The sequence below is a fragment of the Elephas maximus genome, chromosome 7 (genome assembly GCF_024166365.1).
Source record: "Elephas maximus indicus isolate mEleMax1 chromosome 7, mEleMax1 primary haplotype, whole genome shotgun sequence".
NCBI classification, from domain to species: domain Eukaryota; kingdom Metazoa; phylum Chordata; class Mammalia; order Proboscidea; family Elephantidae; genus Elephas; species Elephas maximus.
Genome location: NC_064825.1, coordinates 11,435,500 through 11,455,058, shown reverse-complemented (window position 1 = coordinate 11,455,058; position 19,559 = coordinate 11,435,500). Strand labels below are relative to the sequence as shown.

Genomic DNA, 19,559 nt, shown 5'->3' with positions numbered 1-19,559 from the left:
CAAGTCACATAAAGAAACAAACCATGATTGCCTTAACAAACTATCAAAACAAAGAATCAAGGGATCTTCTAGACAAAAGTGCATTCCTGGAATTAACAGAGGAACAATACAAAATATTAATATACAAAACCCTTCAAAACATCAGGAAAGAAATGAGGCCACACGCAGAAAAAGCCAAGGAACACACAAATAAAGCAACTGAAGAAATTAAAATTATTCAGGAAAACAATGAAAAATTTAGTAAGCTTGAAAAATCCATAAACAGCAACCAAAAATTCAGAAGATTAACAATAAAATTACAAAGTAGACAACTCAACAGAAACTCAGAGCTGCAGAACTGAGAAAGTGGAAGGCAGAATTTCTGAACTTGAAGATAAAGTACTTGACACTAATATATTTGAGGAAAAATCAGGTAAAAGAATTAAAAAAAACTGAACAAACCTTAAGAATCATGTGGGACTCCACCAAGAGAAATAACGTTCGAGTGATTAGAGTACCAGAACAGGAAGGATAACAGAAAATACAGAGAGAATTGTTGAAAATGTGTTGGCAGAAAACATCCCTAATATCGTAAAAGATGAGAAGATATCTATCCAAGATACTCACTGAACTCCACGTGAGGTCAATGTTAAAAGCAAGTCACCAAGATATATTATAATCAAACTGGCCAAAATCAAAGATAAAGAGAGAATTTTAAGAGCACACAGGGATAAACGAAAAGTAACCTACAGAGGACGCCCAATAAGAATAAGCTCGGACTACTTGGCAGAAACCATGGAGGTTAAGAAGGTAATGGGATGACTTACATAAAAAATTGAAGGAAAAAAATTGCCAACAAAGAATCATATATCCAGCAAAACTGTCTCTTAAATATGAAAGTGAAATTTGGATATTTCCAAACAAACAGAAGTTTAGGGAATTCGTAAAAACCAAAAAAAAAAAAAAAAAAAAAAAAATTACAAGAAATACTAAAGGGAGTTCTTTGGTAAGATAATCAATAATAGCAGGTATCAACCACAGACCAGAACACTGGGCAGAGCAATAAGAAGTGAACTCAGGGAAATAAAAAAAAATAAACCAAGATTAAAAAAACGCTCAAAACAAGGTAACAGTGATGTTGTTATGCAAAAGAAGACGACATTAAAACAATAAAGAGGGACTAAGAAATGCAGTCACAGATCTTCCTTATGGAGAAGAAGAGAGTGCGATACAAAGAAATAAAAGTTATGTTTAAATTTAGAAAAATAGGGGTAAATAATAACGTAACCACAAAGGAGACAAACTGTCCTACACATCAAAATAAAATATCAGAAAAATACAGAGACTCAGCAGACACAAAATCAACAACAACAAATATGAGGAAAGGACAATATATAAATGATAATCTACTCAGCACATGAAATTAAGTGGGAAAAAGAAATCATCAACAACACACAAAAATGACAGCACTAAATTCATACCTATCCATAATTACCCTGAATGTAAATGGACTAAATGCACCAATAAAGAGACAGAAAGTGGCAGAATGGATTAAAAAACAAGATCCGTCTATATGCTCCCTACAAGAGACACACCTTAGACTTAGAGACACGAACAAACTAAAACTCAAAGGATGGGAAAAATATATATCAAGCAAACAACAATCAAAAAAGAGCAGGAGTGGCAATATAAATTTCTGACAAAATAGACTTTAAAAAGTTAAATCCATCAGAAAGGAAAAGGAAGGACGCTATATAATGATTAAAGGGACAATATACCAAGAAGATATAACCATATTAAATATTTATGCACCTAATGACAAAGCTGCAAGATACATAAAACAAACTCTATCAGCATTGAAAAGTGAGATAGACAGCTCCACAATAATAGTAGGAGACTACAACACACCACTTTCGATGAAGGACAAGACATCCAGAAAGAAGCTCAATAAAGACATGGAAGATCTAAATGCCACAATCAACCAACTTGACTTCGTAGACATATACGGAACACTCCACTCAACAGCAACCAAGTATACTTTCTTTTCTAGTGCACATGGAACATTCTCTAGAATAGGCTACATATTAGGTCATAAAGCAAGCCTCGGCAAAATCCAAAACATTGAAATATTACAAAACTTCTTCTCTGACCATAAGGCCATAAAAGTGGAAATCAATAATGGGAAAAGAAATCAAACACTTGGAAACTGAACAATACCCTGCTTAAAAAAGACTGGATTATTGAAGACACTAAGGAGGGAATAAAGAAATCCAGAGTCCAGTGAGAATGAAAACACTTCCTATCAGAACCTTTGGGACACAGCAAAAGTGGTGCTCAGAGGCCAATTTATATCAATAAATGTACACATCCAAAAAGAAGAAAGGGCCAAAATCAAAGAATTATCCCTACAACTTGAACAAATAGAGAGCAACAAAAGAAACCCACAGGCACCAGAAGAAAACAAACAGTAAAAATTAGAGCTGAACTAAATGAAATAGAAAACAGAAAAACAATTGAAAGAATTAACAAGACCAAAAGCTGGTTCTTTGATAAAATCAATAAGATTGATCAACCACTAGCCAAACTGACAAAAGAAAGACAGGAGAGGAAGCAAATAACCCAAGTAAGAAATGAGATGGGTGATATTACAACAGACCCAACTGAAATTAAAAGAATCATATCAGATTACCATGAAAAATTGTACTCAAACAAATTTGAAAACCTAGAAGAAATGGATGAATTCCTAGAAACACACTACCTACCTAAACTAACACAAAAAGAGGTAGAACAACTAAATAGACCCATAACAAAAGAAGAGATTGAAGAGGTAATTAAAACACTCCCAACAAAAAAAAGCCCTGGCTGAAATGGCTTCGCTGCAGAGTTCTACCAAACTTTCAGAGAAGATTTAACATCACTACTAGTAAAGGTATTTCACAGCGTAGAAAAGGATGGAGTACTCCCAAACTCATTCTATGAAGCCAGCATATCCCTGATACCAAAACCAGGTAAAGACATCACACACACAAAAAAAGAAAATTAAAGATCTACATCCCTCATGAACTTAGATGCAAAAATCTTCAACAAAATTCTAGCCAACAGAATTCAAGAACGTATCAAAAAAAATAATTCACCATGACCAAGTGGGATCCATACTAGGTATGCAGGGCTGGAGCAACATTAGAAAAACAATTAATGTAATCCATCATATAAATAAAAGACAAGAATCACATGATTTGATCAACTGATGCAGAAAAGGCATTTGACAAAGTTCAACACTCAATCATGATAAAAACTCTCAGCAAAATGGGAATACAAGGAAAATTCCTCAAAATAATAAAGGGCATTTATACAAAGCCAGTAGCTAACATCATCCTAAATGGAGAGAGCTGAAAGCACTCCTCTTGAGACTGGGAACCAGACAAGGATGCCCTTTATCACTGCTCTTATTTAACATTGTGCTGGAGGTCCTAGCAGAGCAATTAGGCTAGATAAAGAAATAAAGGGCATCCAGATTGGCAAGGAAGAAGTAAAATTATCTCTATTTGCAGATGACATGATCTTATACACAGAAAGCCCTAAGGAATCCTCCAGAAAACTACTGAAACTAATAGAAGAGTTCAGCAGAGTATCAGGATACAAGATAAACATACAAAAATTAGTTGGATTCCTCTACACCAACAAAAAGAACATCAAAGAGGAAATCACCAAATCAATGCCATTTACAGTAAAAAAAAAAAAAAACAAAACTTAGGAATAAATTTTACCAGAGATGTAAAACACTTATACAAAGAAAACTACAGTACACTTCTGCAAGAAACCCAAAGAGACTTACGTAAGTGGAAGAACATACCTTGCTCATGGATAGGAAGACTTAACATTATAAAATGTCTACTCTACCAAACGCAATTTATACATTTAATGCAATTCCAATCCAAATCCCAAGGATATTCTTTAACAAGATGGAGAAACAGATCACCAATTTCATATGAAAGGGAAAGAGGCCCCAGATAAATAACGCATTACTGAAAAAGAAGAACAAAGTGGGAGGCCTTACTTTACCTGATTCTAGAACCTATTATACCGCCACAGTAGTCAAAACAGCCTGGTACTAGTACAATAACACATACATGGACCAATGGAACAGAATTGAGAATCCGGATATAAATCCATCCACATTTGAGCAGTTGATATTTGACAAAGGCCCCAAAACAGTTCAATGGGGAAAAGACAGTCTTTTTAACAAATTGTGCTGGCATAACTGGATATCCATCTGCAAAAAAATGAAACAAGACCCATACCTCACTCCATGAACAAAAACTAACTCAAAATGGATCAAAGACCTAAATACAAAATCTAAAACCATAAAGATCACGGAAGAAAAAATAGGGACAATGTTAGGAGCCCTAACACATGGCATAAACAGTATACAAAACATTACCAACAATGCGGAAGAAAAACTAGATAACTGGGAGCTCCTAAAAATCAAATACCTATGCTCATCCAAAGACTTCACCAAAAGAGTAAAAAGGCTACCTATAGACTGGGGAAAGGTTTTTAGCTATGACATTTCTGATCAACGGCTGATCTCTAAAATTTACATGATACTGCAAAAACTCTACTACAAAAAGACAAATAGCCCAGTTAAAAAATGGGCAAAAGATATGAGCAGACACTTCACTAAAGAAGACATTCAGGTAGCTAACAGATAGATGAGGAAATGTTCACGATCATTAGCCATTAGAGAAATGCAAATCAAAACTACAATGAGATTTCATTTCACTCCAACAAGGCTGGCATTAATCCAAAAAACACAAAACAATACATGTTGGAGAGGCTGTGGAGAGACTGGAACACTTATATACTGCTGGTGGGAATGTAAAATGGTACAAGCACTCTGGAAGTTGATTTGGCGCTTCCTTAAAAAACTAGAAATAGAACTACCATACGATCCAGCATTCCCACTCCTTTGAAAATATACCAGAGAAATAAGAGCCTTTACACGAACAGACACACGCACACCTATGTTTACAATAGCAAAAAGACAGAAGCAACCAAGTTGCCCATCAACAGATGAAAGGATAAATATGGTATATTCACACAATGGAATACTACACAACGATAAAGAACAGTGATGAATCTGCGAAACATTTCATTACATGGAGGAAACTGGAAGGCATTATGCTGAGTGAAATTAGTTGCAAAAGGACAAATACTGTATAAGACCACCAACCCACTAATTGTATTAGAGCACTGTTGTAAGAACTCAAGGAATAGTTTAAACAGAAGAAAATATTCTTTGACGGTTACAAGAAGGGGGAGGGAGGGAGGGTAGGATGGGGTATTCACCAATTAGATAGTAGATAAGAACTATTTTAAATGAAGGGAAAGACAACACACAATACAGGTGAGGTCAGTACAACTGGACTAAAGCAAAAGCAAAAAGTTTCCTGAATAAACTGAATGCTTCAAAGGCCAGTGTAGCATGGGCAAGGGTTTGGGGACCATGGTTTCAGGGGACATCTACGTCAACTGACATAATAAAATCTATTAAGAAAACATTTTGTAGGCATCTGGGGTCTTAAACGCTAGGAAGCGGCCATCTAAGATGCATCAATTGGTCTCAACCCACCTGGACCAAAGGAGAATAAAGAACACCAAGGACACAAGGTAATTACGACCCCAAGAGACAGAAAGGGCCACATAAACCAGAGACTACATCAGTCGGAGACCAGAAAAACCACACGGTGCCCAGCTACAACCGATGACTGCCCTGACAGGGAACACAATAGGCTATCCCTGAGGGAGAAGGAGAACAGTGGGACGCAGACCCCAAATTCTCGAGAAAATACCAGACTTGATGGTCTGACTGAGACTAGAAGGACACCAGTGGTCATGGTCCCCAGGCCTCCTGTAGGCCCAGGACAGAAACTATTCCCAAAGCCAACTCTTCAGGCAGGGATAGGAGTCGAACGAAAACACCACGGGCTTGGGTCAGGCACACCTTAGTTTTCAAGGTGGCATCTTTGCTTTTCAACACTTTAAAGAGGTCTTTTGCAGCAGATTTGCCCAATGCAATGTGTCTCTTGATTTCTCGACTGCCGCTTCCATGAGTGTTGATTGTAGATCCAAGCAAAATGAAAACCTTGAAAACTTCACTTTTTCCTCCATTTATCATCATCTTGCTTATTGGTCCAGTCATGAGAACTGTTTTCTTTATTCTAAGGTATAATCCATACTGAAGGCTGTGGTCTTTGATTTTCATCAGTAAGTGCTTCAAGCAAGGTTGTGTCATCTGCATTAACGCAGGTTGTTAACAAGTCTTCCTCCTCCAATCCTGATGCCCCACTCTTCTTCATAAAGTCCAGCTTCTCAGATTATTTGCTCAGCATACAGACTGAATAAGTGTGGTGAAAGGACACAATCCTGACACACACCTTTCCTGACTTTAAACTACACAATACCCCCTTGTTCTGTCCGAACAACTGCCTCTTGGTCTATGTACAGGTTCCTCATGAGCACAATTAAGTGTTCTGGAATTCCCATTCTCACAATGTTATCCATAATTTGTTACGATCCACAGAGTCAAATGCCTTTGCATAGTCAATAAAACACACGTAAACATCTTTCCGGTATTCTCCACTTCCAGCCAGGATCTATCTGACATCGGCAATGACATCCCTGGTTCTGAGTCCTCTTCTGAATCTGGCTTGAATAGCTGGCAGTTCCCTGTCGATATACTGCTGCAGTCACTTTTGAATGATCTTCAGCAAAAATTTACTTGCATGTGATATTAATGATACTATTTGATAATTTCTGCATCTGGTGGGATCATCTTTCTTGGGAATAGGCATAAATACAGGTTTCTTCCAGTCGATTGGTCAGGTAGCTGTCTTCCAAATTTCTTGGCATAGATGAGTGAGTACTTCCAGCACTGCTTCTGTTTGCTGAAACATCTCAATTGGTATTCCATTAATTCTTGGAGCCCTGTTTTTTGCCAATGCCTTCAGCACAGCTTGGACTTCTTCCTTCAGCACCATTGGTTCTTGCTCCTATGGTACCTCCTGAAATGACTGAACGTTGACCACCTTTTCTTGGTACAATGACTGTTTAGCTTCCACCTTCTTTTGGTGCTTCCTGAGTCATCTAATATTCTCCCATAGAATCTTTCAATACTGCAACTCGAGGCTTGAATTTTTTCAGTTCTTTCAGCTTGAGAATGCAGAGCTTGTTCTTCCCTTTTGGTTTTCTATCTCCAGGTCTTTGCACATGTCATCGTAATACCTTACTTTGTCTTCTTGAGCTGCCCTTTGAAATCTTCTGTTCAACTCTTACTTCATCATTTTTTCCTTTTGCCTTAGCTACTCGACATTCAAGGGCAAGTTTCAGAGCCTCTTGTGACATTCATTTTGGTCTTCTCTTTCTTTCCTTTTTAATGGCCTCTTGCTTTCTTCATGTATGATTTCCTTGATGTCATTCCACATCTTGTCTGGTCTTTGGTCATTAGTGTTCAACACGTCAAATCTATTCTTGAGATAATCTCTAAAATCAGGTGGGATATATTCAAAATCGTACTTTGGCTCTCGTTGACTTGTTCTAATTTTGTGCAGTTTCGCCTTGAGCTTGCATGAGCAACTGATGGTCTGTTTTGCAGTTGGCCCCTGGCCTTGTTCTGACTGATGATATTGAGCTTTTCCGTCGTCTCTTCCCACAGATGTAGCCAATTTGATTTCTGTGTAGTCCATCTGTCAAGGTCCACATGTATAGTCACCGTTTATGTTGGTGAAAAAAGGTATTAGCAATGAAGAAGTCGTTGGTCTTTTATTAAAATTAAAGTAGCATTAGTACAATACTATTTACTATGCTATAGACTTTATTCAGATTTCACCAGTGTCATTTTTCTGTTCCAGGATCCAAACTAGGTAACATCTTGCATTTAGTCATTTGATCTTCTTAGTCTCCTTCAATCAGTGAGTTTTTCAGTCTTTTCTTGTATTTCTTGATCTTAACACTTTGAAGAGTGCCGGTTAGGTATTTTGTAGAACGTCCTTTTGAGAGTATTGTCTGATGTTTTCTCATGATTTGATTGGGATTATACAATTTTGGGAAGATTGCCACAGAGATGAAGTGCCCTTCTTATCACATCATATTAGTGAGTACACTGTATCAACATGATTTATTACTGATGATACTATCCTGGATCACTCGGTTCAGATGGTGTCTGCCAACTTTTTCCACTGTAAATTTATTTTTTCCCTTTGCTATAAACCATTTGTTGGAAACCTCGGTGGCATAGTAGTTAAGAGCTATAGCTGCTAACCAAAAACTTCGGCAGTTGGAATTCACCAGGTGCTCCTTGGAAACCCTATGGGGCAGTTCTACTCTGTCCCACAGGCTCGCTATGAGTCGGAATTGACTCGACAGCAACAGGTTCTTCTTTTATACACTATTTGTTAGGACCAAGTCACTATGCCACATCAACACACAAAGGGAAAGGAATTAAGCTCTACTTTTTGGAGGGAGAGTATCTACATTTAATATAATTCTTCTGTAAGAAAGGTTGTCCGTTTTCCCCCACTCACTTGTTCACTCGATCATTTATTTACATCAGTATGTATATTTATTTTATTCTTTGGGCTATAATCTAATAGTACTCGTTACTAATTTTGTTGTTCATATTGTTCCAGCTTTGGCTACTTAGAACTCTACTGAGTTGATCCCAGTTTTGTTTTGTTTTTTCCTTTCACTTTCTTACTTTCTAGTATTAAACGATGCCCCAAGCTCATCATGTATTCTTCCTGCCTCAGTCCTAGAATCAGTCATTTCTTTCAGAAGCCCTGGTTCCATTTATTGGAGAATGGTATTTAGAAATTAAGATGTGGGTGCTATATGTGCTTGTTGCTACTGAAATAGCAGTGCTTCTAGCCCTCTTACCAGATACACACAACCAACCCACAGATAAAAACAAGTCTATTTCTGTATCCATATAAAAATAAACATGACTTCATATGGGTATCTTAGACTATAATCTAGCACCACAGGTTTCGTTCTTATACTCATTTATACCTTCTTTCTCACACAGTGAGAACCTGTCCCCCATTATCTAGAATTTTTATTTGTTAGCAAAGAGTACAATACCTCTGTACCATTCTTTTTGTGTGTAGCCTGTGCTGTTAAGTCAAAGCACTGTTTTTCAATGTTACTTCAGTTAGCTCCTTTTCTTCCACTCCCTTCAATGAGGTTACACTATACATTTGTAAGAAAGTTAAGATCTATTTTTCATAGGCTACATTTCATCCCGGGATCCTCTGACATATGGGTTCATTCCTTTTTTATATTATATAAAGTTCACAGTTCTACGAACACTGACAAAGGCATAGTCCTGTAACCGCTAAGACAGTACCACAGAGAACAGCTCTACCACCTCCAAAATTCCCTTATATGGCCCTTTGTAACCAACATTTTCCCAACCATTGACAACCACTGATACATTTCCCGTTCCCATAGTTTTAATCTTCCATGATGTCATATAAGTGAATGATACAATATGGAACCTTTTGGGTCTCAACTTCTTTCACTCTGCAAAGTTTATTTAAAATTTATCCATGCTAAGGTCACCTCAACTGGACTGGACCAAAAGCAAAGAAGTTTCCAGGATAAACTGAATGCTTCAAAGGTCAGCAGAGCAAGGGCGGGGGTTTGGGGACCATGGTTTAAGGGGACATCTAAGTCAATTGGCAAAATAATTCTATTATGAAAACATTCTGCATCCCACTTTGAAATGTGGCATCTGGGGTCTTAAATGCTAACAAGCAGCCATCTAAGAAGCATCAACTGGTCTCAACCCACCTGGAGCAAAGGAGAAAGAAGAACACCAAGGTCACACGATAACTATGAGCCCAAGAGACAGAAAGGGCCTCATGAACCAGAGACTTACATTATCCTGAGACCAGAAGAACTAGTTGCTGCCCGGCCACAACCGATGACTGCCCTGACAGGGACCACAACAGAGAACCCCTGAGGGAGCAGGAGATTAGTGGGATGCAGACCCCAAATTCTCATAAAAAGACCAGACTTAATGGTCTGACTGAGATTAGAGGAATCCCGGCGGTCATGGTCCCCAAACCTTCTGTTGGCACAGGACAGGAACCATTCTCGAAGACAACTCATGAGACATGGAAGGGACTGGACAATGGGTAGGAGAGAGATGCTGATGAAGAGTGAGCTATTTGTATCAGGTGGACACTTGAGACTGTGTAGGCATCTCCTGTCTGGAGGGGGGATGGGAGGATAGAGAGCGTTGGAAGCTGGCAAAATTGTCATGAAAGGAGAGACTGGAAGGGCTGACTCATTAGGGGGAGAGAAAGCGGGAGTATGGAGTAAGGTGTATATAAACTTGTATGTGACGGTCTGACTTGATTTGTAAACGTTTACTTGAAGCTCAATAAAAGTTAAAAAAAAAAAAAAGTCAAGGTTCAATGTGTCATCTTGAACACAAAATAAAATGAAAGTCTTAAAAAAAAAAAATTTATCCATGTTGTTGTCTGAATAGTGTGCTCCTTTTTATTGCCAAGTAGTATCCCATTGTGTGAATATACCACAGTTAGTTTATTCATTCACCTTTTGAAGGACAAGCTAGGAGTAAACATTAGCATGGGGGTTTTTCTCTGAACATAAATCTTCAATTCACTTGGATAAATACACGGGTGTGTGAGTGCTGCATCACACGGTAAGTACGTGTTTTACTTTATAAGCAAATGACAAACTGTTTTCCAAAGGGGATGTACAATTTTGCATTCCCATCAGCACTGAATAAAAGCTCCTGCTGCACTGCATCCTCACCATGAAGTACCTGTCAATTTTAAAGGGCTGTGTTTTAGCCAACCTAACAGGTAACTCAAACAGAAAAGAAAACCATTGATACTGAGTCAATTCCGACTCATGGCAGCACCATGGGTATCAGAGCAGAACTGTGTCCAGTAGGGTTTTCAGCGGCTGATTTGGGGAAGTAGACCACCAGGACTTTATTCCAACATGCCTCTGGGGAGACTCAAACTTCCAATCTTTCGGTTAGCAGCCAAACGTATTAAACATTTGCACCATCCAGGGACTCCACTGGTAGCTCACTGGGGTTTTAATCTGCATTTTCCTTAGGACTAATGATGTGGAACATATTTTCTTTTCTTTTTTAATGACATTTTATTGTGTTTTCCGTGAAAGATTACAAAGAAATTTAGGTTCCCATTCAACAATTTCTACACAAGTTGTTCAGTGACATTGGTTACACGCTTCACGATATGTGAACTTTCTCGTTATTTCTGTTTTGGTTGTTCTTTTTCCATTAATCTGGTTTCCCTGCCCCCTTTCATTCTCATCCTTATTAAAGTAATTGTTGACCTTTTGGTCTCAAACAGGCGATTTTTTTTAAAGGAACACAGTATTTTCAGGTGATATTCACTACTTTTTTGAGACAATTTGTTATTTAGCTACAAGGTGACCTCAGGTTAGTTTCAGTTCAAGGTTTGAAGAGTTTATCGCGGGCAACAGTCTCGGGAAGTCCTCCAGTCTCAACTGGTCCAGTAGGTCTGGGCTTCTTTTTTTTTTAAGAATTTGAGGTTCAGTTCCACATTTTTCTCCCATTCTATCAGGGTCTATTTGTTGTGGCCCTGATTAGAACGGTCAGGTAGTGGTAGCTTGGTACCATCTAGTTCTTCTGGTCTCAGGGCAGATGAGCCGTGGTTCAGGTAGACTAACTTATTTTTATGCAAGTAACATGTTACGGGTTTTTTTTGCCAACTGTGCCCGTGAGATATTTTGTACACATGCTATGCAAATTTTTTACAGTAACACGTAAAAAAAAAAAATCAGCACTGCATGCTTAAGAAAACACTTTTTGGAAGGGAGGACACTGTTAGCAAAAAAAACATATAACATGTACGTTATCTGTGTAAAAATATGGTATTTGTCCTGTAGACTAATTTCGTGAGTCTTTGGTTTCCTTCTTTCTTTTCTACTCCAGACGAGTAGAGATCGATAGTTTATCTTAGATGGCTGCTTGCAAGTATGGAGTATATTTTCATATGCTTATCGCCATCTGCATATTTTCTTTGATAAAGTGTGTTTAGATCACTTATCCATTTTTTTTTTTTAAAGTTCCATTACTTCTTTTCTTGAATTTTAAGAGTTCTTTATATTTCTCGGTACATGTCCCTTATTGGATATGTGATTTCCAAATATTTTCTCCTAGACTGTGGCTTGTCTTTTCATAGTCTTACCAGTGTCTTTCGTACAGCAGAAATTTTAAAATTTTAACGAAGTTCAAATTTATCAATTTTTTCTTTTACACACTGTACTTTTGGTATTGTATCTAAAAGCTCATCGACAAACATAAGGTAATACAGATTTTCGCTTCTGTTTCCCACAGAAGTTCTATGCTTTGCATTTTGTTCTATGATCCATTTTGGTTCATCTTGGTTAATCAGGTGTATGTAAAGCTTCTTTTTTTGCATATTGATGTCCAATTTTCCCAGCACTATTTGTTGAGAAGAATAGCCTTTTTCCACTGAATTTCCTTTCAGTTGGCTATATCTGTATGGGTCTACTTCTAAGCTCTCTATTCTGTTCCACTGATATATGTGTCTAATCTTTCATCAATACTGCTTACTTTTGATAACTGTAACTTTATAATAAGTTTTAAGTCACAGAGTGTAAGCCACCTGTTTGTTCTTTTTCGGAATTGCTTGAGGTATTCTAGTTCCTTTGCCTCTAATAAATAATGGGATTCAGCTTGGTACTGTCTACAAAAATGCTTGCAGAAATTTTACGATTAATCTATAGATCAAACTGGGAAGAAATGACATCTGAATGATACTACGTCTTTTAATCCATGAACACAATAAATCTCTTCATTTATTTAGATCTTTAATTTCCTTCATGTAGTTTTCAACTCATAGATCTTATTTTATTAGATTTACTACCTAAGTTTTGTTGTTTGTTCGGTGCTATCATAAATAGTATCCATATTTTCTTCACGATTTTAAATTCCAAACATTCATTGACAATATATAAAATCAATGGACTTTCATATATTGACCTTGTATACTGTGACCTGCTAAGCTCTAGCAGTTTTTCCAGATTAGATTTTCTACATAGATAATCATTATGTCGTCTGTGAGTTTCAATGTCACTAGGGAGTTGTGTTTAAAATAAAATGACAAAATACTATTTTAAATAATGTAGTTTTAGAATGCCTATTATATGCCAAATGATGCTGTTAGTCTAGCGATATTTAAAAAATGGGTGAGAATTAGATACCAAAATACTCGTTTTATATTTGTTAGAAGCAAACAGCCAGATACAGGATTGGCAGTAAAAAGAAAAAAAAAAAAAAAAAAGCAAAGCTCTAAGGGCAGGCAGCAATGAAACAAATTAGAAATGAGGGTCTCATTTTGAAATTGATTCTCAGAGACAAAATTGTAATTCACTGAATAAAGAAAATTCAGTGACTCTGACATAAAAGTATGAAGGTAAAGAACAGCTGACTTTCTACTTAGTCTTTTCAGTCATACATGATGACCAACAAACTTTTGCCAATTTTGACTTTGCTGATAAGTTGATTTTAAGACTTTCATGTTTTTATAGTCTTAGTCTATATTTTATACTGTCTTATGTTGGTCAATGATGAAGTATCTCCCTTAAGGAACAAATCACTCACCAGTAAGCAGGCTGGGATAAAACCTTCATCTGTACAGTGTTCTGCGTATTCTTTTAAATTTGAACTTTCCAAAATAAAAGTCTGGCAGGTAGAAGTGAGGTTTTCTTGTTGTAAGTAACCTAAATGAAAAATAAAAGTTTAGGTACTTTCAGTCATCTCTGTACTTTCTGTAAAATTGCTGTTGAAAACCCTACAGCAGTTACCAATTTCATGGATGAAGCCTCAGGTGAAAGTGCTGTTACTATGCAGCCTTGCCCAGAAACACCATGTTGCACTGCAATAGAGAGCAGAATTCACAGAATAGATGGCTCCTTGATAGGAAACAACTAGAAAAATAAGGTGTTTGACAAAGTGCAATTACTTCACTGTAATGCTTTCAGGAAAACTAGTCTTTATTGCTTAATAATACTGATTACAAATAATACTGACTAGGTCAACAAATGGAGCCCTGGTGACAAAGTGGTTAAGAGCTCACGCTGCTAACCAAAATGCTGCCAATTTGATTCCACTAGCTGCTTCTTGGAAACCCTATGGGGCAGTTCTACTCTGTCCTATAAGGTCGCTATGAATCAGAATCAACTCGATGGCATACAGTAACAGGTCAATAATGGTGTCCTTTATTCACTGGATAATCAAAAAACTACATTCTCCCAATACGGTTATTTATTTGTATACTTCACTTATCTGGGGGGAGGGGGGATGAACAGAAGACCCACTTTACATGAAAAGTAAAAAAGGAACTCCTTCTGCAATTTTTAATATTTACACCCTTCAGGAATCAAAGTCCTATTATTTCAACAAGCACTTTTAACATTCACGTCTAACTGACATTTACAAGCAATGTTATGTATCAGTGCTTGGTACGTTCACACATAAGAATGCTTTATTGGTCCTGAATACAACCAAACACTTCGAGGGACAGAGTAGCAGGGGCCGGGGTCTGCGGACCATGGTTTCAGGAGACATCTAAGTCAACTGATGTAACAAAGTTTATTAAGAAAATGTTCTGCATCCCACTTTGGTGAGCGGCATCTGGGGTCTTAAAAGCTAGCAAGTGACCATTTAAGATGCATCAATTGGTCCCAAACCACCTGGAGCAAAGGAGAATGAAGAACATCAAGGATACAAGGAAAATATGATACCAAGAGACAGAACGGGCCACATAATAAACCAGAGACTCCATCAGCCAGAGACCAGAAGAAGTAGATGGTGCCCGGCTACCACCAATGACTGCCCTGGCAGGGAACACAACAAAGAGTCCCTGATGGAGCAGGAGAAAAGTGGGATGCAGAACTCAAATTCTAGTAAAAAGATCAGACTTAATGGTCTGAAACTAGAAGGACCCCAGACGACATGGCCCCCAGACTCTCTTGTTAGCCCAAAACTAAGATCATTCCTGAAGGCAACTCTTCAGACAAAGATCAGACTGGACTACAGACATAAAATGATACTTGCGAAGAGTGTGCTTCTTAGTTCAAGTAGACACATGAGACTAAATGGGCAGCTCCTGTTGAGAGGCGAGAAAAGAAGGCAGAAAAGGACAGAAGCTGGCTGAATAGACACAGGAAATACAGGTTGGAAAGGAAGGGTGTGCTGTCACATTATACGGAGAACAACTAGGCCAGATAACGTGTGTATAAATTTTTGTATGAGAAACTAACGTGAGCTGTAAACTTTCACTTAAAGCACAAAAAAAGAAAAAAAAAAAAAAACAAAAAACACTTTATTTGTCCTGACAGCCTATTCCTGTTCCTTTGTTTCTTAGATTACTGGAGTTTAACTAACCCCAATACTAAAAACAGTAGTATAGTATAAAAAGAGCCCTGAATAGGACATCAGGAGGCCCGGTTCTCATTCTATCAGTTAAAATAAACATTGGACTATGGGAAAAAAAATACTTGAATTCTTCAGGACTCAAGTTTCCTCACCCATACAACATCAGACTCGCCTTTGTGGAGAAAATCTGGTCACATTACTCCCTTGCACAAAGCCCTTCAAATTCCTCCCACAGCTCTCAGTCTGAATTCCTAAATTTTGAGTGACATCATGGGGAAGGGCATAGTAAGGACCTCTGCAAATCCTCTTTGCCATATAATGAGAACACTGGCAAAGATGATCAAAATCAACTTTTTCAGAACTTTGGAAATTAATCAAAGACTTGTACATTTGGGGAGCATTTATTCTAGAAAAACTAATTAATCTTGGTAAGAAGTGATCTCTGTGGCATTTTAACTTGCCCTATTCCCATACTCTCCCCCCAGCTGAGTGATAGCCTTTAAAACAAAGAGCTCGCGTCATGGTGAAAGCACCCAGCCTAGTAGCCACTGGAGGGGTCAAATGGTTTGGGAACTTTTTCAAAGTCCTATTCCCAGACAACTATCGTTAACTTACCTGTGTGGCAGTTTCCTAGAATACCACATTTACATGGATTATCTTTTTTTGACCTGAATCAGGGGTCACCCACTCCCACCCTGGGGCTGTTTGCTGAAAACAATCAGTGACAATTGTTCCACACTTCAGGTGCATAAGGTGAAGGAGAAGCTCGGGAATAAAATGTCCACAGCTTTGGACATGTATTTGGAAATACGCAGTTTTTTAAAAGCTCTGACATATTACTGGAATACTACACGGCCACATGCGTATGTACAGCTGTGCACATGTTTTGGAAAGACCTGAGAAGGCCCTAAGGTCTCATCTATAGCTGAAATTAAGTTGTCAGTTGCCTGGTTGAGTGCGGAAGGCATGCCCCAACACACACACACACACACACACACACACACACACACACACACACAGTCCCTTGACAAACACTGGTAGACACTGACTCAGGCATTTAAGGAAATCAAAGTCCAATCATTAGCTGGCCACTAAACTAACCAATCAGTGGCTTCAGTAGCCACCAAGACAAAGAATACAGACTTTATAACGTTAGTTCAGGAAACTCACTATACAAACAGGAACAACAACAACAAACCCTGTGGAGGGAGAAGAATCTGATTTCCAGAGTTCCCACGTTATACTACTTACAGTGAACAAATATCAACAAAAACATGACACATGCAGAGAAACAAGTATGACCCATACACAGTAAAAGGGAAAAAAAAAAAAACACGAAGGCAGTCAATACAAACTGTCCCTGAGGCTGTGGGGACCATGGTCTTGGGGAAAATCTAGCTGAACTGGCATAACAGAGTTTATAAAGAAAATGTTCTACATCCTACTTTGGTGAGTAGCATCTAGAGTCTTAAAAGCTTGTGAGTCGTCATCTAAGATATTCCAGTGGTCTCACTCCATTGGGAACAAGGGAGAAAGAAGAAAACCAATGACACAAGGGAAACATTAGTTCAAAGGAGTAATGGACCACAACCACCACAGCCTCCACCAGACTGAGTCTAGCACAACTAGATGGTGCCCGGCTACCACCACTGACTGCTCTAACAGGGATCACAATAGAAGGTCCCAGACAGACCTGGAGAAAAATGTAGAACAAAATTCTAACTCACAAAAAAGGCCAGACTTACTGGCCTGACACAGACTGGAGAAACCCAGAAAAGTCACCTACAGAGGAGATTCAATAAGACAGCTTGGACTACTCAGCAGAAACCATGCAGGCAAGAAGGCAATGGGATGACATACATAAAGCCTCGAAGGAAAAAAACTGCCACCCAAGAATTAATATATCCAGCAAAACTGTCTTTCAAACATGATGGTGAAATTAGGACATTTACAGATGAACAGAAGTTTAGGAAATCTGCAAAAACCAAACCAAAATTACAAGAAATACTAAAGGGAGTCCTCCAGGTAGAAAATCAATAACATCAGCTAACAACTCAAGACTAGAACACAGGACAGAGCAACCAGATATCAACCCAGATGGGTAAATTACAAAAATAAATCAATGCTAAAACACTCAAAACAGAGAAGTCATTATGTAAAAGATGACAACATTAAAACAAAAAAGATGGACTAAAAAATGTAGTCATAAATCTTTCATATGAAGAGGAAGTTAAGGTGATATAAATAAATAAAAGATAGGTTTAAACTTAGAAAAACAGGGGTAAATATTATCACAAAGAAAACTAACAATCCTAAACATTAAAATAAAAAACAAGAAAAACAAAGACTCAGCAAATACAAAACCAACAACAATGAAAAAGAGGAAAAGAAAAAATATAAAGAAAAAAACCCAAAGACATAAGGAAAAGATTAGTCCAAAGGACTAATGGACCACATCTGCCACAGTCTCCACCAGGCTGAGTCCAGTACGACTAGACAGTGTTCTGCTAACTACCACCAACTGCTGACAGGGATCACAATAGATGGTCCCAGACAGAGCTGGAGAAAAATGTAGAACAAAATTCTAACTTACAAAGAAAAAAAAAAAAAAAGGACCAGACTTACTGGTCTGACAGAAATTGGAGAAACTCTAAGATTATGGCCCCCAGACATAGTTAAGTAATGGAGTCACACCTGAGGTTCAACCTTTAGCCCAAGATTAGATAGGGCCATAAAACAAAACAAGACTAAAGGGTGCATACCAGCCCAGGGGCAAGGATGAGAAAGCAGCAGGGGACAGAAAGCTCGTAATAGGGAACCCAAGGTCAAGGAGGGGACGGTGTTGACATGTCCTGGGGTTGGCAATCAATGTCACAAAACAATATATGTATTAATTGTTTAAGGAAAAACTTGTTTGCTCTGTAAACCTCCATCTAAATAACAGTTTTTAAAAAAAGCCTATAAAAAAGAAAAATCCTATGAAGTACAGATCTACTCTGTCACACGTAGGGTCAACTCCACGGCAAATGGTTTTAATCACCCCACACGTGTACAAAGCCACTTGGGACTTCCAAGAAGGTCGTTATTAGGTGCCGTACAGTCGATTTTCAACTTCCAGCAACCCCATTGGACAGAGCAGAACTCTCATACAGGGTTTTCTAGGCTGTAATCCTTACAGGACCAGGTTGCCAGGTGGCCTTTCTCCTGCTGAACTCTTGTTTGGGTTCGAGCTGCCTATCTTTTTTTTAGCAGCTGAGAACTTACCCCTTGTACCACCAGGGCTCCTTCTAACAAGGTGTTGGTGTGAAATCCAGTACCTTAAAGTGGATTTCCTTCTCTCTAATCCAGGCATTCTGAAAAGACTGATATTGCCCAAGGGGGAGAAAACTGGTTCTTCGGGGTTGAGAAAACACAAGAAAATCTTACTCCTTGTATGTATAAATTCCAGAAATACATAAAATACACAGATACACAGTATATTTTTGACACTAAAATTGATGGGGCAGGGGCAGCAATTAGCAAAAAAGGAATTATTTATAAAGATTTCTTAAGTGTGTGATTAAAAAAACAAGTTGAGAAACACTCACTGGGTGGGGGTATAGTGACATATGGTTAACTTTTTCATAAAAAATGGTCATTTATGCTAGTACCCTGGGAAAGGAATTGTCACAGACCAGATAATTCATGGTTCATCATAAGACTTTATACCCTTATATACTATACACTAGGAAAAAAGTGCAGTTAAAAGGCTAGAATACTTCTAGAACGAGTGTTTAAAAGTAACAATGATTTTTAAAATAATAATATCCATATACTTGGTTCTTAAACACATGCCCAACTTTGGACAATCCTGAGTATCCACTCGAGATTATACTTATATACGTTAATTTGCTTTTGTCCTACACAGACATTCCAAAATAATGCAGTAAGATAACAGCTGATGACTTTCAGGTTCATTGATGACACACACACAGTAAACCAGTTATTTACCTGTAAATACTTACTATCGTTAAGTACCTGATTATAACCAAATTTAAACTAATTATTTACCTATAAAATACATCATTATTAGCCCAAGCCCAGTGCCGTC

The 19,559-nt window shown here is 37.9% G+C and overlaps 1 protein-coding gene across 3 annotated transcripts in view; it reads right to left on the bottom strand.

Annotated features, from left to right (window-relative positions):
* Positions 1 to 19,559, bottom strand: part of LOC126078693 (protein NPAT) — a 63,429-nt gene that overhangs the window by 37,492 nt on the left and 6,378 nt on the right. For 2 of the 3 annotated variants that reach the window (XM_049889357.1, XM_049889358.1), the window contains exon 2: positions 13,694 to 13,812. In XM_049889357.1, coding sequence (XP_049745314.1) covers positions 13,694 to 13,812 — 119 coding nt within the window. Of the gene's footprint in view, positions 1 to 13,693; positions 13,813 to 13,896; positions 14,352 to 19,559 lie in introns of those variants that run through there. The other variant, XM_049889359.1, reaches the window with a different exon arrangement.